The sequence below is a fragment of the Oryx dammah genome, unplaced genomic scaffold (assembly GCF_014754425.2).
Source record: "Oryx dammah isolate SB20612 unplaced genomic scaffold, SCBI_Odam_1.1 HiC_scaffold_5, whole genome shotgun sequence".
NCBI lineage: Eukaryota > Metazoa > Chordata > Mammalia > Artiodactyla > Bovidae > Oryx > Oryx dammah.
This window is the reverse complement of record NW_024070189.1, coordinates 92766644-92785367: the sequence shown is the minus strand read 5'-3', so window position 1 is coordinate 92785367 and position 18724 is coordinate 92766644. Positions and strand designations below refer to the sequence as shown.

The 18724-nt window shown below is 62.5% G+C and overlaps 3 protein-coding genes across 4 annotated transcripts; all 3 read left to right on the top strand.

Annotated features, from left to right (window-relative positions):
* Positions 1–32: 32 nt before the first annotated feature.
* On the top strand, positions 33–10599 carry MAP2K7 (mitogen-activated protein kinase kinase 7). Of its 2 annotated transcripts, XM_040240538.1 has the most exons (12): positions 33–1071; positions 2947–2994; positions 5853–5994; positions 6153–6219; positions 6340–6453; positions 6557–6676; positions 6772–6879; positions 6975–7154; positions 7250–7330; positions 7458–7600; positions 8200–8245; positions 8359–10599. In XM_040240538.1, the coding sequence occupies exons 1-12, from the start codon at positions 948–950 to the stop codon at positions 8491–8493; spliced, it is 1308 nt and encodes a 435-aa protein (XP_040096472.1). In that variant the 5' UTR covers positions 33–947; the 3' UTR covers positions 8494–10599. The 2 variants fall into 2 exon arrangements, with proteins under 2 accessions (XP_040096472.1, XP_040096473.1); XM_040240539.1 differs by lacking the exon at positions 2947–2994.
* A 420-nt stretch (positions 10600–11019) lies between these two features.
* On the top strand, positions 11020–17658 carry TGFBR3L (transforming growth factor beta receptor 3 like). The gene is made up of 11 exons (XM_040241622.1): positions 11020–11089; positions 11995–12084; positions 12163–12518; positions 12819–12945; positions 13050–13208; positions 13391–13463; positions 13929–15063; positions 16002–16121; positions 16273–16341; positions 16603–16933; positions 17022–17658. Exons 1-6 carry the CDS (start codon positions 11020–11022, stop codon positions 13456–13458), a joined length of 870 nt encoding a protein of 289 aa, XP_040097556.1. The 3' UTR covers positions 13459–13463; positions 13929–15063; positions 16002–16121; positions 16273–16341; positions 16603–16933; positions 17022–17658.
* SNAPC2 (small nuclear RNA activating complex polypeptide 2) lies at positions 13389–17658 on the top strand. Its single transcript, XM_040240540.1, has 6 exons — positions 13389–13463; positions 13929–15063; positions 16002–16121; positions 16273–16341; positions 16603–16933; positions 17022–17658. Exons 2-6 carry the CDS (start codon positions 14881–14883, stop codon positions 17342–17344), a joined length of 1026 nt encoding a protein of 341 aa, XP_040096474.1. The 5' UTR covers positions 13389–13463; positions 13929–14880; the 3' UTR covers positions 17345–17658.
* Positions 17659–18724: the final 1066 nt, after the last annotated feature.

Sequence of the window (18724 nt, the reverse complement as noted above, 5' to 3'; positions counted from 1 at the left end):
AAGCAAGCTGCTCACCTGGGCGCCCCAGGGTTCCAGATGGGGACATTTTCCCAGTGCTCTTCAGGCCAGCTGAAGAAAATGTGTAGGTGGTGAAGGCACCAGGTGGAGGAACCAAACCCCAGGTCCTAACTTCTGCATTGTCCAGGAGCTAAAGAGATGAGGGATGCCTTCAAATTTCCCACGGCCAATCTGACTTGGAACTCTAGCCTTGACCTTGGCCCCACGTCGCTGAAGACAGAGATCACGCCGCTGGATTCCCACCGTCCAGACAGTGGCCCAAACCCTACCCCGCCCCTTCAAGTCCTCGTGGCCAACCCTGACCCCGCTGAAATGGAAAGGGCTTCCCACAGGTGCCTAATTATGGTGAGTAGGCAGCAATTAAGCACAACAGGGACCGTAACGAAGCACTGTCCGAGATGAGAAAGGCAGTTTTGGAAGGCGTGGGTGCCAGCTAGGGCCGGCCGGGAAGAGAAAGAACGAGGCTGAGGACACAGCCTGGCGACCACCGCGGACAGCGGCAGGAAATTAAAAATAGAGCGCGAGACCAGGTGTGCGCATGCGCAGCAGACGGCACGCGCGTGCTCTCGTCTCACCTTCTGTACGCCTGCGCGCTGCTTTGTCCGCCCACCGCTCTTAACTGAACGGTGAGTGGATTTTTAAACATCGCCTCCTGCCGGAGCTCTCGGGGATTTGCACATGCGCATCACACTGGGAGGATGTGTACGCTGCCAGCCGCGAGCTCTAGGAGGCGTCATCCCTCCGGCTGGAACGAAGCACGCACGCGCGGAGGTTCGCACGCGGGAAGGGCGGGTGCGAGCACCGGGCATGCGCCATGCAGAGCGAGACGGCGGCTCGGCGGGGTCATCCAAGCGCAGGCGCAGTGCGGTGTTTGTCTGCCGGACTGACGGGCGGCCGGGCGGTGCGCGGCGGCGGCGGCGGCGGGGAAGATGGCGGCGTCCTCCCTGGAGCAGAAGCTGTCCCGCCTGGAAGCAAAGCTAAAGCAGGAGAACCGCGAGGCCCGGCGGAGGATCGACCTCAACCTGGATATCAGCCCCCAGCGGCCCAGGCCCAGTAAGCACGGCGGCGTGGGGGAGGGGGCGGGCGGGGCGGGGCGCGCGCCGCGGGAGGCCCCGCCCCCGCCGCCAGGCCCCGCCCCCGCTTCCGGGGCGCTCTTGCTCCTCCTCCTCTCCGCCCGGCTCCCCGCGGTCGGCCCGCGGGGAGAGGGTCACGGTGACCCGGGGGCGTGGGGCCCGTGAGCTCCCCGTCAGTCCTCACCCTGCCTCGGGGCTCCCCCTAATGGGGCCTGGGAACCTAGTTACCGGCTCCAGGGCGAGGCTGTCCATCTGATGACCCGCCCCCAATCACCGGGAACCTCGGAGCTTCTGTCACCTACTCTAAGCCTTGGTGCGCCTACTCCATGCAACCGTGACCACATCCAGCTCCTCCGTATACGTGTACACATGCCTTTTCACCAGCTGATTCCACTGTCGCCATCTCAGAGACTGTCGAGAGGTCCCCTCCCCCGCCACCTGGGTCCTTGTCAGCCGGGTTCAGCAGATGACACAAGTGCAGCTGACCTGGGGACACCCGACATCGCTGGACCATATATAACTGCCCCTGTGATTGTGTCTGGTGCCCCCTTCTCCCCGCTCAGGGATCTTGTCACTGGTTCAGCAGGCTCCCTCCCACCTACCTTTTTACCCACCTAAGCCAGGTCCCCTCCTCATACTCCGCGGACTAGTTTCACTGCCACCATCTTTCTGGATTCTCCAGAAATAAATAACGAAGCTTCCAAGCATGGCAACTTTGTCACCTTGAATCAAGTGACTCCCCCTTCCACACACAGCCCAGGGACACCTGAGGCCAGTGTGGGGCTACCTGGGCATCCCAGGATATACACGTACCGCTACTTTGTGATCCCGTGATCTCAGTGCTTGTCTCTCCGGAATCCTGTCCTCTGGCGTCAAGAGCTGCCCCTCAACACCTGCACCTGGCCCGGAATCGCCATGCAACATCTAGTCTGCTTGTAACGTCCTACGGAACCCTTCCCCACATCCTCGAAGTTCACAGGGAGTCAGATTTTCCCTCTTCCTAGTGACCTGATGAAGAGCATTCCCCACACATGCTTTCTTTTCTTTACATAACTTTTTGGCCACTTCTTGTGGTATTTGGGATCTTAGTTCCACGACCAGGGATGGAACCCGTGCCCCCTGCCTGCATTGGAAGTGCAGAATATAAACCACTGGACCACCAGGGAAGTCCCCTCCCACACATGCTTTCTGTGTCCCTCTTGACCCAGCAAATTGCCCTTCTTGTTAACCTCTCAGATATGACTCTTGTGGTTTATGTAGCTCCCTGTCGGGTCATCTTGAGAGGTGGGGAAGATATCTCCTCATCTGGGTACTCCCACCACTCCCTCGTCACCCCCCATTCTGGTGTACGGTCCACTCCCCACCCTCCCTTTTCTGCCGTTGGTCCAGGTGGGTTCCTGACTAGAGTGGGGAGGGGTCTCTAGGGGCCCAGGAAGAACCCTGAGGCAGCAGTGCTGTGTTAGACTCTGCCTGGGGTAGGAAGCGCAGCCAGGACTGGAGGGTCCCCACCAGGCTCTTCAGTGCGGTTCCCCTCCAGCCCCAGCGTGGATGAGACAGGCCCAGGCAGGGCCTGGGGTGCCTGGTGGGGTGGCTGTCCCAGATGGGCAGGAGGCACAGGGAGGCCCATGGAGAACATGCCCCGGGGAGCCCCCTCCTGGTGCCTGTGTCTGTCAGCTCCATCCCATCCTCTCAGCCCTCCCATCTCTGTTGTTCTCTGCAGTTTGGTGCCGCGTGCCTCCCCCCTTCTCCTTGTTATGATTTGATTTTCTTTTCTTTTGGACAAATCAGTTGTTTCTGTTGTGATTTATCGTGGTGTTGTTTTTCTTTTTTTTTTTTCTTCCTTTTCCCCATCCAGTTATTGTGATCACTCTAAGCCCTGCTCCTGCCCCGTCCCAACGAGCAGGTACCAGCCTTTTTATCATCGCTGCTTGGATCTCTGCACCATTGACCTAACCGCTGCCCTGGCCGCAGAATGCCATCCCTCCTCCCCACCTCTCTCATGCTCCGTGTGTGCGTGTGTGTCCCCCCATCCCACCCTCACTCTCTCCAACCACACGGTCAGCGTCTGGCCCACCCGGCCACTTCCTCTGTGTCCTGTCACCTCCTGCTCCTCTGTTCCTCTCGGGCTCAGGTTTGGACTCCCCACAGGAGGAAACAGACTCCCTCACCCGCCAGGAGTCTGTCGCCTGCTGAGGGGGTCCCGAGTGTCCGTGCGTCTGCCTGCAGGCGTGTGTGTATCTGTGTGTGTGTGCGCATGTATGTGAGTGGAGGGAAGGAAGGTTGGGCTCCCTACCTGCTGATCCATTTCATCAGCTCAGTGGACCCGTGTCGCCTCCCACCCTGTGCTGAGCAGTGCTAGGCCTGGACTGAGCCTGTCTGTTCCAGGGGCTGGTGCTCCCCTGGGGGTGGGAGGCCCTGGGGGTTGGGGGGTCCTCCGGGCAGGGAGAAGTGGAAGAGGCCCCGTGCCTTGGAGGAAAGGCCCAGTGGATCAGGGTCATGGATTCTGCAGGGGGGTGGGGGTGGGGTGGGGCGGCGGTTGGGAAGCCTGGGGAGAAGGTGGCATTTGAGCAAAGTCCCCTGGGAAGTGGGGGAGCACAAGAGTGGAAGTAAACAGCCCCCCAGGGCCCAAGAGGGAGCCAGATGTGCTTGTGGGGAAGGTGAGGGGTGGGGAGCGGGCTGGCCTCATTGATCCTTGTGTGCGTAATAGGACTGGGTTGGGAAGTGTGCGTGCGTGTGTGTGTGCGTGCGTGCGTGTGTGTGTGTGTGTGTGTGTAAGAACATGAAGGAGAGTTAGCTCTATTGGGGGTCCTGTGGCGTGTCGTCTGCACCTGCTTGTGAGTTTGTGCCATGCCCTGTGTGTGTATGCGTGTGTGCTCACTGACAGCCTGGCAGGCTGCATGCTCCACCCCACCCCATCGCCCTGTGTCTTGCCTCGTCCTTGCTCATTCATCCTCCTCTTTTCTCTCTCCCCTTCAGTCTCTGGCTCTCATTTGGCCTTCCTGACCTGCCGTGGGCCCGGCACCACCTGTGTGATCTCTGTTCTCAGGGCCTTTGTATACCTTCTCCCGCCTTACCCCCCTTAGCCATCCTGCACCGGCTCCTCTTAAATACCTGCCGTGCTTCAGTTTGTGGGACCGGCTGGAAGCCTGTCTCCCGCCACAAGCTAGCTGCCTTGGCCCCGGGCTCTGGGGGAGCCTTCAGAGGGCCCGGTGGACTGTGTGGGGGGTGGGGGTGACAGGGCACAGAGAGGCCTGGGGAGGGGAGGGGTGTGGTCCTCACCCAGGGAGCCGAAGACAGTGTGGGGCAGCCTGCCAGGGATCCAGGGTCTTTGGGAGCCCTGGAGGGTGTCCAGCCAGAGAGGGAGGGTTTAGGACCAGGCTTCTGGCCATGGTAGAGCAGGGAGGGCACCGGAGGAGAGGCCTCTGGGCCAGTGGAGGGGACTGGGCTCAGCCACGTCCTTGGGCTCCCAGAGCTCTTCCATCACTCTCGCCATGCCCTCCTGGGACTGGCAGGCCAGGCTCATAGGTCTGCTCCTCTCTTTGGCTGCAACCAAGGTCGTAGGCCAGCAGGGCATGGAAAGTGCCCAGGTGCCAAGAGCCACACTGCATCTGTCTGTGCCCGTTGGCCACTGGGCCCACGCCACCAGACGCCTGGAGAACTTGCAGGGGAGAAGCTCCGCGCCCCTGCCCAGCTCCCAGCCCGCTCTCCAAGGGGAGGTGGACCTGGGGGGTGCTTGTAGCCTTCGGCCTCCCCAGCCAGGGGCTCCCTTCTGGAGGCCGAGTGCCAGGGTCTCTGAGGTTCGTGGGTTCGCTGGAGGACCGTCCACCTTTTCCCGGGCCACTCTGGCCTCTGCTCCCACTGTGTGGCCTGCCTGGCAGGAGGCTCCTTGTCCATCAGGGGCCTGCTCTCTGGTCCCCAGCCCCTCTCCGGCCTGTCTCTGCAGCGCCTCTTCTGGGCAGCTGGGCCCAAGTCTCAGCTCCCATCTGTCTGTCTCCCACCCTCCCGCCCCCTAACGCCGCCTGCCCGTCCTGGGGTGCCCGCTGCCTGCCCGCTGCCTGCCTGCCTGCCTGTAGCATGCCCAAGCTGTCCGCATGCAGGCTTCTGGAAAGAACCAACCTCCCCACCTGGCCCGGCCCCTGGCCCTGGAGCCCTGCCGGCCCCTGGAGGGGCTGGGTCACCTGGCTCCCTTCACCTGAAGGACACAGGTCCAGCCTGGGCTCCTGTCCTGGTCGCATTGGCCCCAGCTCTGCAGGCCAGGCCGGAGGCTTACAGAGCCTGCTGTCCAGAGGGCAGCCCTCCCTGACCCTGAAACAGAACAGGCGAGGCAGCTGGAAGCCTGGGTCCCTCACCTACTCTCTCCCCAGTTCAGCATTGCCACTTTGTGGGGGTGGTGGCCCTGAGCCTCTTCCTGGGCAGAGTGGGGAGGAAGGGGCCCCAGGGTAGGGGTGGCCTACCTGCCCGAGGTCCACTGACAGCCTCAGGGCCTCCTTTCTCTATCAGGGAATACTTGGGTGAACCCTCAGCCTCTGGGGACCACCCCTTCCCCCACCAGCCCACTGCAAGCCCTTCCCAGTCAGGGGGGCTGGGAGAAAGCACCCCGAGAGTGGTCTAGGATCGGGGCGCTCTGTGTCTGCCAGGGCTGGGGGCTGTGCCGGCCCACCTAAGGGATACCAGGGAGGGAAGGATGCGGGCACCAGGGCCTGCAGTTGGGGCCAGCTGGGAGCTAACCCCCTCCCCACCCCGGTTCTCACCACCCCCCAGCCCTCCAGCTCCCACTGGCCAACGATGGGGGCAGCCGCTCACCGTCCTCCGAGAGCTCCCCGCAGCACCCCACGCCCCCCGCCCGGCCCCGCCACATGCTGGGGCTGCCGTCAACCTTGTTCACACCCCGCAGCATGGAGAGGTGAGCCTCCTGGTGGATGGTCGGGAGGTCAGGGGGCGCAGGGCCAGCCTCAGGGGGGCGCTGGTGAGCTCTGTGGAACCCTCTGCGTGTTGGAGGCTGGGGTAACCTCACGTTGGTCAGGAACCCCCTCCACCGGCACTCACTTCCTCTCCCTTCAGCATCGAGATTGACCAGAAGCTGCAGGAGATCATGAAGCAGACGGGCTACCTGACCATCGGGGGCCAGGTAACCTAACGCACTTCCCTTGGTGGCCCCAGGGAGGGTGGGTGCGACACAGCTGGGAGATGTAGGCCGGGGGTGAGGGCAGAGGTCCGCTGGATCCCCAGCCCTGGCTCTCCTCGCCAGCGCTACCAGGCGGAGATCAACGACCTGGAGAACCTGGGGGAGATGGGCAGTGGCACTTGCGGCCAGGTGTGGAAGATGCGCTTCCGGAAGACAGGGCACGTCATCGCTGTCAAGGTGAGCCCACCCCGCCCTGCCCATGGGAGTGCAACCCCCTTCCATGTCCCATGGGGCCCCTGCGCCCCAGGCTTGGTGCTAAGCCCTCGGCTGTCCCGTGCAGCAAATGCGGCGCTCGGGGAATAAGGAGGAGAACAAGAGGATCCTCATGGATTTGGATGTGGTGCTCAAGAGCCACGACTGCCCCTACATTGTGCAGTGCTTCGGGACTTTCATCACCAACGTGAGACGAGGGCTTCCCCCAACCCCCCCATCTCCTCCCCCAGGCCCTGAGCCTGTCGGGTGGGCAGAGGGGTACAGCCACTGCTGTCCCTGCAGACGGACGTCTTCATCGCCATGGAGCTCATGGGCACGTGCGCAGAGAAGCTCAAGAAGCGGATGCAGGGCCCCATCCCCGAGCGGATCCTGGGCAAGATGACAGTGGCGGTGAGTGGCCTGGAGGGCACAGGTGGGCAGGCAGGCGCCCCCCCAGCCTCGGCTTCCACGTCACCGATAAGTGCCCTCCCCTGCCTACACTGCAGATTGTGAAAGCGCTCTACTACCTGAAGGAGAAGCATGGCGTGATCCACCGTGACGTCAAGCCCTCCAATATCCTGCTGGACGAGCGAGGCCAGATCAAGCTCTGTGACTTTGGCATCAGTGGTCGCCTGGTCGACTCCAAAGCCAAAACGCGGAGCGCGGGCTGTGCCGCCTACATGGCAGTAAGTAGGGGGCCCAGGGGTGCTGGTGGGAGGGGTGGTGCACCCACCCCGGCCCCAGGGCTCGTTCATCCCCCTCTCCCACCTCCCATCTGCAGCCTGAGCGCATCGACCCCCCGGATCCCACCAAGCCTGACTATGACATCCGGGCCGATGTGTGGAGCCTGGGCATCTCCTTGGTGAGTTGGGGCCCCGGCTTTTGGAGGCTGGGTTTTCTCGGGGCCCAGAGGCAGGCAGGGAGTGGCAGCAGAAAGGGCAGGGCCCCGTCCTCCCTGGCCGGCCCAGCCCTGCCCGTTTCTCTCCCAGGTGGAGCTGGCGACAGGACAGTTCCCCTACAAGAACTGCAAGACGGACTTTGAGGTCCTCACCAAAGTCCTCCAGGAGGAGCCCCCGCTCCTGCCCGGACACATGGGCTTCTCGGGGGACTTCCAGTCCTTCGTCAAAGACTGGTGAGCACCCCCAGCCCTGCCCTCCAGTCTGGAAGGCAGGGCAAGGTCAGACGTGACCCTGAGCTTAGGCCACTGGGGTGGGGCAAAGGGCCCCCTGGGATGGGGGTGGGGGGCTGCAGACTCGAGCCAGAGCCCAAGCCCTAGGGGCTAGGAGTTGGGTCCAGACTCAGCCACAGGGAACCCCTAGCCCTGGGGTATTTGGCAGGGTGGTCCTTGGGCTTCACCAGGGGACTGTGAATGAGCACAGGTGTCCCAGGGCTGAGAGCTCAGAGGGTCCCACACCAATGAGCAGGGTGTCCACACAGGAGCTTTCCGGGGGGAGGGTGGGAGGGGTGGGGTGGGGTGGGGGTGGGCAGGAAGCCCACCCATCTACCTATCCCCCCACCTACCTACTTCTCCCATGGGCATCTCACGGTGAGTGTCAGGTTTTTGTCACAGATAAGGGGCCTGAGTGCCAACCCTGGCCCCTCTGTCAGCACAAGGCTTGGGGGGCGAGGACATGGGCTCCGGCCCGCAGATCCAGCAGCCCTGAGTCTGGGGCGGGCAGCCAAGCCCCACCTCCTGGCTCTCATTTCTCTCCTTTCTCTCTCTCTCTTCAGCCTTACTAAAGATCACAGGAAGAGACCAAAGTATAATAAGCTACTTGTGAGTACCCAGGACCCCTCCCAGCCCCCATCCGAAAACCACTACCCCACTGGAGGCCAGGTGGCCAGGGAAGAGACACCCTGGTCCTGAGCCCCACCCCCTTGGGCCCCCAGGAACACAGCTTCATCAAGCGCTATGAAACGCTGGAGGTGGACGTGGCTTCCTGGTTCAAGGATGTCATGGCGAAGACGGAGTCACCGAGGACAAGTGGGGTCCTGAGCCAGCACCACCTACCCTTCTTCAGGTAGCCGCACGGTGGCGGCCGGCCCGCTGGGGGATGCGGCCTCAGGCCCCCCCTTCCCTGCACAGTCCCCCAGCTGCCCACCAGGGGAGCCCTGGGACCCGGATGGCCGACAAGGGCTGAGGACAGATAGTAGGGGGCGCCGACCCACCCCCAACTCCCTGCCCACCAGCCGTGGACAGATGGGCCTGCCAGGCCCCAGCCCTTTCCCGTCCTGGGATCAGCCGGCCGTACACGTCCCCCCAACCCCGACAGACACTGTGAACGGAAGACAGCAGGCCGCGAGCAGTCTCGCTATTTATTCAGTTGTGACCTCTGGGCTGGGGCGGCCCCCAGGGGTCGGGAGAGAGCCCCATTCCCTGCACCCTCCCACACCGCACTGTCCCCACCGCCCCCCCCCATGCACACATGGCACCCTGGCTCCGTCTCCCTCTCTGCCACTTCCCTCTCTACCTCTCTGGCTTTCCCCGTCTCCCTCCCCGCCTCTGCCTCTCTCCTGGCCCAGGCCCTGCCACCCCCGGCGGGACCCCTGGGTCCACTTAGGTCTCTGGCCAGTGATGAGCCAGTTGGCGGGCGCCCTTCCCCCGGTAGGCAGGCTGGACATTGTGACTGCATCCGGACCCGGGCTGGTCTCTCTCTCTCTCTCTTTGATCTCAGGGGGTCCTTTTTGGAGTTTATTGTATTTTATTGTACTTGGTGGGGTGTTTGGGGGTGGGGGGAGGAGAAGAGCTTGTTCTCATGGGCTTTGTTGGTACCTTCAGAAACTTTTACCAAAGTCGTGTTTAGCTGCTTGTGGCGGCAGCCCCCTGAACCGCCTGTGGGTACTGTGGGGCTGGGCTGGGGGCTGAGCTGTGGGGGCTCAGGCCACCACCCGGGAGAGACTAGTCCCAAAGGTGGGCTCTGGGGGTGGGGGATTGCTCCTCCCTCAGGGCTAGAGACTGGCCAAGCTTGCAGGGGTGAGTGGAGGACCTCAGGGGGTACGGAGGAAGCCCAAGGGGCCGTGGCCACACAGGGTGGCCTTCAGGGACAGTAGGCGCGGGGCGTGGTGGAGGGCAGCCAGCGCTGGTGTGGCAGGGAGGTGGCGGAGGGAACGGGTGACAGAAGGGGGTCCATGGGGCCCCGGGAGGCAGGGATGAGGGTGCACGGATTGGACGCGGGGGTTCGAGGATGTGTTGACAGGGACAGAGGTGGAGCAGGCCAAGGGCTGGGCGTGTGCAGGCAGTCACGCCCTCGTAGTGGCCCACGAGTGCCCCTCAACTCACCCGGAGCTGGCCAGTCCCCAGCCCACCCTGAGGCCCCAGCGTCTATGGGGCCCTGGGCAGCAAGCAGCCAGAGCATGAGGGACTGTGTTTCCTTGTTGTTGGTGATGCATGCGAATCAAGTGGACAGTAGAACAAAATAACAGGGAAAAAAAGGAAAAAAACAAAACCCCAGAAAAACCACAAAAATCAACCAACACCAAAGGTGAGGAACCTCGCTGGATGTAGCTGAAGCAATCTAGACTAGGCATCACTGTACCCTCCATTTATCTCACCGAATCTAGTTACTACTAGGATAGTCACAAAATGCCGCATGTTTAAAAAGGACTCAAAGTCATCTTTGTCCCCCGCCCCAGGGGGTGGCCACCTTTTCTTGCTCCAGTCCCCTTTGTGAGGGGAGTGGGGCAGGGTGTGGGGCCAGTAGGCATGGCCTCTGCCCTCCCTTGCCAGGGGCCTTTCTGGGTAGCCAGGAAGGTTGCGTGGCCAGCCCCAAGGCCCGCACAGGCCTGAGGCCAGCTGCCTGGGTTTAACTTTTATTTAACTTTCTGTTTCGTGTGTAAGTGTCCACCCATGTCCCCCCTCTCTTCAGTGTTAAAAGGGAGCCTCTCCTCCCCCCTTCCGTCTCCTATGTCTCCCTTCCCCCACCCCCCAGTCACCAGCCACCAGCCACCCCCTCTCAACCAGGCAGAGGGCAGAGTGGGCAGCCAGGGGCCTAGGGCGGCCTGGCCTAGCCCATCGGCCCACCACCCCTTCTCAGGCCGCCAGTATTGCGCCATCCCTTTTTAAAACAAAATGCCCTCGTTTGTAAATCCTTAGACGCTTGAGAATAAAACCCCTCCCTTTTCTTCCGCTGAGTCTGTGGTGTGTGTCCTGAGCCTGGCAGCAAGGTGGGAAAAGGGGAAGGGGTCCTGAGGCCTGACCTTGGAAGTGGGGGGCTGGGGGCCATCCAAGTGGAAGAGGCCTATGCAGTGAGGGGAGGCAGGGCTGGGGGCCGGAGGGGTAGTTTGTAGCGACTTGCCGCATATTTAATGGCCAGTGTCTGGGACCTCCCCCTAATCTGATAGCCATAGGTCCAGTGGGAGAGCCCTTAATCCCTGGCAGGCCTTGGGCGCCAGCTCTGATGTCGACCCAACAGTCTGCCGCCCCCGCTCCTTGCCTCCGGAAGTGGCCACCCAGCCAAGGACAGGGCCGCCTGCCCACCTCCTGGGTGTGGGTGCTGCCTGGCTGGTGCCTCTGCTACCAGCCCTGTATGCTCTCATCTCAGCCAGGCCAGCATGCTGGGCACCGCGCTCCTGCTGCTGGCCCTGCTCCCGGGGACCACCACCTTGCCCAGTGAGCCAGCTGGTATGTACAGGCAAGGGGACATGGCCCAGCACACCCCCATTCCTGTGCTGCCCTATCTCAATGCAACCTTTCATCTATCCTACCTGGGGGAATGGAAGTGGGTGGGTGGAAGGTGGGGTCTCCCCCACCCTCCATTCCAGGTTGTCTTGGATCCCCAACTTCAAAGTCCCCAGCAGCCATGGTGAGGACAAGGGCTGTGGGAGGGGAGCGGTGCACGTTTAGATAACATCCTTTGAGAACATAGCTGAGTGCCTCCTGAAGGCAGATGGGGGTGGCAGGGTGATCACACACTCCAATAGGGGCTCCCTAGTGCCTATTCCATTGCTGCTGCTGCCCTCAGTCCAGAAGTGAGGAACCAGACTTGGGGAAAAGCCCCAGACTCTGGTGGCTAGGCTGGGCTTCCATGGTGCCGAAAGGTTTGGAGGAAGACCATCTTGCTGTTCTCCCCAACTCTTAGAAAGGAAAGGGTGGGGTCAGCATCGTCCCCGCTAGACGGCCCTGCTGTGACCCCAAAGCAGTCCCTGGTGGGTGGGGGTAGGGGAGGACCTCTGCGCCCACCCAGACTGACCATCCACTGCCAGGCGCCCCTCAGCCCCTTCCCCGCCAGGGATCCTTTGCCCACTGCAGGTGGAGAAGACGAGGTCTGGGGAAAAGGGCGCCTCCCCAGAAAGGTGCAGCTTTGCGCCCAGGCTCAGGGGCTGGGCTGGAACGTCCTGGGGTTCTCCAGGGGGTACATCACAGCAGCTTTATGGCTGAGGGCGTGAGGCACAGAGCCGAGCGCAGGTGAATCCCCCACCGCAACTGCATCCATCTTCCAAAGAAGGCGGGGGAGGCGGGGAGGTCGGCGGGGGTAAACAAGAGACAGCGCGTCCTCCCTCTCCTGTGCCGCTCTTTCTCCCCGCCAGAGCCCCCGTTCCCTGCGGCGCCCGGGCCCTGGCTGCGCCGACCCCTTTTCAGTCTGGAGCTGTCGGACACGGAGGACGGCTTCCCGCGCCGTGCGGGGCCGCTCGAGGTCCCAGCGGACAGCCGCGTGTTTGTGCAGGTAGACGCGGGACGCACGGAGGCCGGGTGAGGGCCGGTGGGGGCTGCCGATCCTGACGGCGACCCCGCCCCCCAGGCGGCCCTGGCCCGTCCCTCCCCGCGCTGGGGCCTGGCCCTGCACCGCTGCTCCGTAACACCGTCCTCGCGCCCAGCCCTGGGCCCCGCCCTGGCACTGTTGCGCGGGGGCTGCTCCGCCGACTCCTCGGTCACCTTCCCGCCACCGCGGCCGCTCCTCGGTGCCGCCCGTCCTGCGCGTTTCAGCTTCCGCCTGCGCCCGGTCTTCAACGCCTCTGTGCAGTTCCTGCACTGCCAACTGAGTCGCTGCCGCCGCCGCCTCCGCCGAGCCCGCTGGACGCCTGCGCCTTTGACGCTGCCTCCACTGGCGCCGGTGCGCGGGCGCAGGACCGCAGGACCGGGAACCTGGGCGCCCGGGCCCATCAGGGGTTGGGCGAGTGCCTCCATCTGGGCGCTTTTGGACCTGGGGGCGGTGGCATCTCGAAACTGGGAGTAGGTACTGGGTCTCAGGCTGCGGTCGGGGGCAGAGACGTCCGAAGGGGCCAGATTTCCAGGATTCTAGTGATGCGATCCCTGGTTGCAACAGAGTGCTGGACATTTAGATCTGCCTGCGGCCCAGTCCGTGGAGTCCGGCCCCTGACATTCCCGTCTCTTGTGCCCCCTCTCCTTGCAGTGTCTGCCTCAGGATGAGGCGTGCGCGGGCGCCGGCAGTGGCAACGATGAGAGCCTGGGTGCTAACAGCCCCCACCTGCACACACTGACGCAGCCCATCGTGGTGACTGTGCCACGGCTGCCCCCCAGTGAGCGCGCAGCAGTCCTCCGCGGGGGGATCTCTGGGGTCCAGAAGAGGGGTGGGGAGGACCTCTGAGGCCTGATCCCAGTCTTAGCGTTGTACTTCTCACAGGGCTACCCAAGGGCTTCCCCGGCAGAGCTGTGCGCCCCGAGTCTCCCGCGCCGGCCCCGGAGGCCCTGGAGCCCGCGCCGGTGGTAGCGCTAGTGTTGGCCGCTTTCGTGCTGGGCGCCGCTGTGGCCGCCGGCCTCAGCCTCGTGTGCGCGCACTCAGGTACCAATCTCCGCCCTCCGGGATCTCCGCCTGGCCCCCAGTCTATTCCAGCGCGTCGGCCTGCTCCGCCCTGAACATCCCTAGACCGGCCTCCGCTACGCCCGCAGCAGCCTCCAGGGGTCGCTCTAGCTCCGGCCCTGCGCACCGCAACCCCTACTCCTCAGCTTCCCTCTCTTCTCCAGCGCCCCAACTCCCCGGTCAGCCCCCGAGAGCCTCGCCCAGCGGCCCCCAGCCCAGGAGGCCCCAGTGAGGCAGGTAAGTGTCGGGGCGCAGGAAGGAGGGGGAGTGTAACGTGGGGCCGGTTAGGGCAGATGGAGGAGGGAGAGGATGATAATGATCTTCATAGCCCGTTCTTTCTGCCAGGCGGAGTTCCAAATGATTAACGCATATTAATCCTTCTAACAACTTTCTACTATAATCCCCATAATAGAAGGAAAATGAGGCACTCTCTAAAATGGACTTGCTAAAGGTCACAAAAATTTAGTGGAACTGGGATTCGAACTCAGGTAGTGGGTGACCCGTAGCCGACTGCGGGTTTAGTGTCGTGAGAAAGGTTCTCAACACCTCACACAGGTACTAGGCAAAGAGAATTCGGGTTTCAGACTTAGCATCCACTCTCACCCGGCCACGCAGACTGATGAGGCGGCCAGCGATGGGTTGAGAAGGGGGTGACCAGCCTTAGCGTCCTCTCCCCACTTAGCCTGAGTCGCCTCTTTCCAGAGATGGCGCGCCCCCAGCAGGGTCCGGAGACAAACCAGCCGCGGCCTCGTATCAGGCCCGCCTCGGGGGACTACGGTACTCGCTGGGACTACGATCACTGCGCCCCGCCCTCCTTGCTTCTCCTCCCACCCTCCCACCTGGGCCCGAAATAAACCTCTGGCCTGGACTGCAGCTTTCTCAAGTCCGCGCGTGCGCGTGGCGCGGGGGTGGGGATTCCAGGCAGGAAGAGGTCCAGACTGCAGGGGTGGGGCTTTGAGGAGGGGCTCACACGCCCTTATACACGTGTGCAGATACCGCCCACGGGCATTTTGTCCCTAACAAAAGGGAACACCCAATCCTACCAGCTTAAATAGCCTCGTCTCCTCCTCCAAACCTGCACCAGTTCACCGGCCTTCTCAAAGCCTCTCCGCGCTCCACTCCCACAGCCCGGACCCTGCCCTTGCTAAGACCTCGAGCTCAAGTCTCTGCTCCAAGCTCCTCTCCGTCTAGCCTTAAGGTCCTTAAATCCCTCCTGTCTGACCTCACCCTCCTCAGAGCATAGACAAGGGGGGGATTTTAGCTCCATTTTACAGCTGAGGAAACTGAGGCTCTAAAGGCCACATCACTTCGCTATCCGACCCCACAGCTGAGGTTTTTGGCTACAAAGCACATAACAGGAGTTTCACAAGACTTACTCCTGGGATGGAGGGGAGGGATGAAATCTAAGGTCTCGGCTCCAGTTCACGAATGAGACAGAATGCGGGCGGTGGGGTCTCGTTCGCCTTAGCTTCAGTTAGGTATCAGTCCCCATCGCTTCCGAGGTAGGCAGTTCCCTACGGCCGGCAAACGCACAGCCACGCCCCCATCCAATTCTGCTTCCACGCGGGGTCTTTTGGACCCAGAGGCCGCCGTAACCCCGCCCACCAAGGAAACTCTCCGGAACGTCGCCGACACCCTCACCCGCCTCACCGGCATGAAGCCACCGCAGCGGCGGCGAGCGATCCCGAGGCGCTATCTGGTTGAGGTGACTGGCCCCGCGGCCTGGAGAGCCAGCGAGAAGCGGCAGCTGTTACGACTACTGCAGGCGCGACAGGGCCAACCAGAGCTGGACGCCGCCGAGCTGGCCCAAGAGTTGCCGGGCCGGAGCAAGACGGAGGTAAGAGTCCCGAGGTGGGAGCAAGGCTGGAGGCGGGGCTAGGATGTGTCCGGGGCTGGCATAGGGGCGGGCCCTGAGGGTGGGCTGGACGGAAGTGAGGCTTGGGGGCGGGGCCTTGGAGTGGGCCGGTCGAGGGTGAGGCGGGGACGAGGCCGAGGTTGAGGAACCGGAAGAACGCCGGAGAAGGCGGGACTAGTGCAAGGCTGGGCCTTGTGTGGCTGCGAGAAGCTGAGGGCGGGGTGAGGGCGGGACAGAGTGAGTCGAGGGGCGAGGCGAGGAGGAGGCCGTGTCGCCGAAGTCTGAGAGGCGGAGCGAAGGCAAAATTTAGGGGCGGGGCGAGCTCTGAGTTTGAAAGGAGGCCAGAATGGGTCTTCTCTGCTGGCTCAGATGGTGAAGAAATCTGCCTGCAATGCAGACGGCACCGATTCTATCCCTGGGTCGGGAAGATCCCCTGGAGAAGGGAGTGCTACCCACTCTAGTATTCTTGCCAGGAGAACTCCATGGACAGAGGAGCCTGAAGGGCTGCAGTCCATGGGGTCGCTAAGAGTCGGCAACGACTGAGCGACGAACACTTTCCGTCACTTCCCAGAATGGGTGCAGGTCGCAGCAGGACTGGATGGGAATGAGGTTGAAGTGGGAGTCAGGAAGTGAGAGGGAAATAGAGCGGAGTGGAAGGAGCGGGTAGGTGACTAGGATAGTACTTAACCACGGGTGTGGGCTGTCGCTGCGGGGAGGAGCCAGAACCGGCCAGGGCCTTATATCTTTGTCAGGTAGCTGGTCATGCCTAGGGCCTTGGCCCGAGAACCCCGGGCAGAGTCTCTATGACCCTCAACCACTGGCCAGCGGGAGGCTAGGGAGCAGTGGCTAGCCCTGGAACAAGCAGGACTGCCTAGCCCTGGGCTTCTAGAAGGTCCATTTGGCCTCTTCTTACTTCCCAGATCCAGGACTTTCTCCGGCAGCTCAAGGGCCGAGTGGCCCGGCAGGCCATTCAGAGGATACATTCAGGTGGCCCAAAGGGTCCAAGGCGCTGGGAAACACAGACCCCAGCCCCCATCGAGGTGAGATGGGGCAAGGTTCCCCAGGGCTGGCCCCTGGGGAATGAAGTGGGAGTTCCAAGGGATAATCTGGACAGGGGAGCTCCAGGGAGGGGTAGGGTATGGGGGACTCCTGAGGACTGGTCCCGAAGTACCTTCTGCTTGTTCCACCCAGGTGTGGATGGATCTGGCTGAGAAGGTAACAGGCCCACTGGAGGAGGCGCTTACTGTGGCTTTCTCACAGGTACAGCCATCCCCCGCCCCCAGGCGGGATGGGGGTGTCCCGGAGGGCAGGGTCATATATATGAGTTTAAGCTGGACCTGGATCCCTTCCCTTTGCCAGCTGTGATTCTGACCTGTCACTGGCCCCCCTAGCCTTCGTGTCCACCCTCTCAGCCTTCCTCAGGGTGGGAGGGAGGATTTGAATGTTGTCTCCTGCAGGGCAGGGGAGCAACCCGCGGGGACACTTCTGCCCTTCCTTCCCTGAACTTTCTCTGCCTGCCAGGTGCTCGCCATCGCTGCCACGGAGCCCATCAGCCTCCTGCACTCAGTGCCCTCCAAGCCTACGCAGGCTTGCGGAAAGCCACTGCTCCGCAGCGCCCCTGGAGGACAGGAGGACCTGAGTCCTGAGGCTTCCAGCCCCACCCCCAAGGCCCCCGGAGGGCGTGAGGTTCCTGGCTCCGCCCCCAAGACGCAAGGCCCTGCTCCTGAGGCATCCTCCGAGTCCCGGGCTGGCCAGTCTGCTGAGGGAGACTTTTCTGTGGACTTCGAAAAGATCTACATGTACCTATCATCCGTCTCCCGCGGTGGCCAGGGCCCTGAGCTTTCCGCAGCTGGTGAGGAGGGAGGGGCCGGCACTCTGGGGTGGGTTCTTTGATGGCCAGCCCCGCCCTCCCGACTCATCCCCTTTCCATCCCTCACCAGAGTCTGCTGTGGTCCTTGACCTGCTCATGGCGCTTCCTGAGGAGTTGTCCCGTCTGCCCTGCGCCACCCTGGTTCAACACATGTCGGGTATGTACCGACACCTGATGGCTCCCCAGCGCGACCTTGCCAGTGGGGGCCTGGCGTCGGGAACTGAGGATAGCGAGGCAGGTTCCAGGGGTCAGGAGGAGACTGGCCAGGCCAGCTCTCAGGCCCCCGAGAATGCTGGCTCCAGCCAGCCCATATCCTCTTGGCAAGCAGCTGGGGTGTGCCCCCTGAACCCGTTCCTGGTACCCTTGGAGCTTCTGGGCCAGGTGGCAAGGTAGAGGCCTGGTAGGCAGGGGACACGCCAGACCTCGGTGAGCCCCCAGACCCTCAATCCTGCTTGGTCTGGCCCTGGATTGTCATGAGGATCTTGCCACGGTGGAAGGTCCCTGAGCGAATGTGCAGTGGCCTTAACATGCTTGATACAGTGGGGGTCTCAGAGACGAAGCCCAGTTGTACAAGGAGGGGTTCAGCCACAGAACTGGCTGGCCTAACACCACCATCAAATATTTCCCCCACTGGTTCCTCATCCCTCCCGAAGCCCAGTATCCTGTTTCCTGTAACGGTGAATAAAGTTCTTGTCAATCCCCCTGAATGACTCTCTTTCTCCTGTGAGTTAGAGGTGGGAGAGGGCTCAAAATGCTGGAGGGAAAATCTGAGCTAGAGAACCATAGCTTAGAGTTCCTGGGGTCTGAGGGGGATATGCCAGGCAGGAGGGTGGGGTGGGCAGTGAAGCAACCCTTGGTAATTGTTTGGGAGGGTCTTGGTGGGGGAGTCAGGTCCCTGGCCAGGGGAGGGTGTGGGGTGGGTGTGCTCATGTGTCAGGAAGTTGGAGGGAGGGGAGTGAGTCCCTGAGGTGGCCTTGGGGAGGGAGGGAGAGCTGGAAGGGGAGCAGAGGAGCAGAGAAGGGAGCAGAGCTGGGTAGAGGGCGGGGCTGGGCTCCCAGCTGCTGTCAAAGGCCTTATGTTCCCAGGGGTGCTCCTGGGTCTCTCTCCCTGCCCGGCCCCCTCCATTAGCCTCTCTGAGGGTGCGGAGGCAGGGACAGGCTGGGCGGGGGCACCAGGTGTCCTCCCACAGTACCGCCTTCCCCCAGATCTCACTAGTCCTCTGAGAGCTGGCAGATTTTCTGTTCACAGAGCCTGTGCATTCACACAACCTTCCTTTTATAGCAACACTCAGTTTCTCCCCACACACACTGCACACAGCTCCCCCAGGGCGCACAGCATTTCTCCCAGGCGGGTCGTGGAACGGAGCCAGCCCACTCCGTGACCACGGCCCCACCACACCAGATCTGAGGTTCCCGAAGTTGATGGTGGGACGGAGGGATCAGGTCAGAGTGGTTTGGGGCTGCAGGTATGGTCACAGTGCCAGGAGGCCACGTCAGGTCTCAGAGACAACCTCCAGGGCTGGCTGAGGGTGCCCCATCCCAGCTCCATACCAGGCGAAGTCCATCAATGGCCCCCAGAGTCGCCCCAAGTTAAGGGAAGGAAGGGTGGTCTTGGCTCTTTCTGGAATGGGGGGAATTAGAGATGGTTAGCCTCAGTTCCCCAGAGCATGCATCTAGGTGTTTCTCAGCCCTGGGCAGCTCTTAAGAGTGTGCAAAAGTCAGCCCTGGGTTCAGATTCTAGCTCTGGCAAGTCACTGAACCTGTCTGGACCCGA

Coding starts and splice junctions, on each gene's coding strand:
- MAP2K7 (XM_040240538.1), top strand. CDS start 948: ATGGCGGCGTCCTCCCTGGAGCAGAAGCTGTCCCGCCTGGAAGCAAAG. Junction 6,454..6,556: donor GGCACGTCATCGCTGTCAAG/GTGAGCCCACCC, acceptor TGTCCCGTGCAG/CAAATGCGGCGCTCGGGGAA. Junction 7,155..7,249: donor GCTGTGCCGCCTACATGGCA/GTAAGTAGGGGG, acceptor TCCCATCTGCAG/CCTGAGCGCATCGACCCCCC.
- TGFBR3L (XM_040241622.1), top strand. CDS start 11,020: ATGCTGGGCACCGCGCTCCTGCTGCTGGCCCTGCTCCCGGGGACCACC. Junction 12,085..12,162: donor GGAGGACGGCTTCCCGCGCC/GTGCGGGGCCGC, acceptor AGGCCGGGTGAG/GGCCGGTGGGGGCTGCCGAT. Junction 12,946..13,049: donor TGTGCCACGGCTGCCCCCCA/GTGAGCGCGCAG, acceptor TACTTCTCACAG/GGCTACCCAAGGGCTTCCCC.
- SNAPC2 (XM_040240540.1), top strand. CDS start 14,881: ATGAAGCCACCGCAGCGGCGGCGAGCGATCCCGAGGCGCTATCTGGTT. Junction 16,342..16,602: donor TTACTGTGGCTTTCTCACAG/GTACAGCCATCC, acceptor TCTGCCTGCCAG/GTGCTCGCCATCGCTGCCAC. Junction 16,934..17,021: donor CCCTGAGCTTTCCGCAGCTG/GTGAGGAGGGAG, acceptor ATCCCTCACCAG/AGTCTGCTGTGGTCCTTGAC.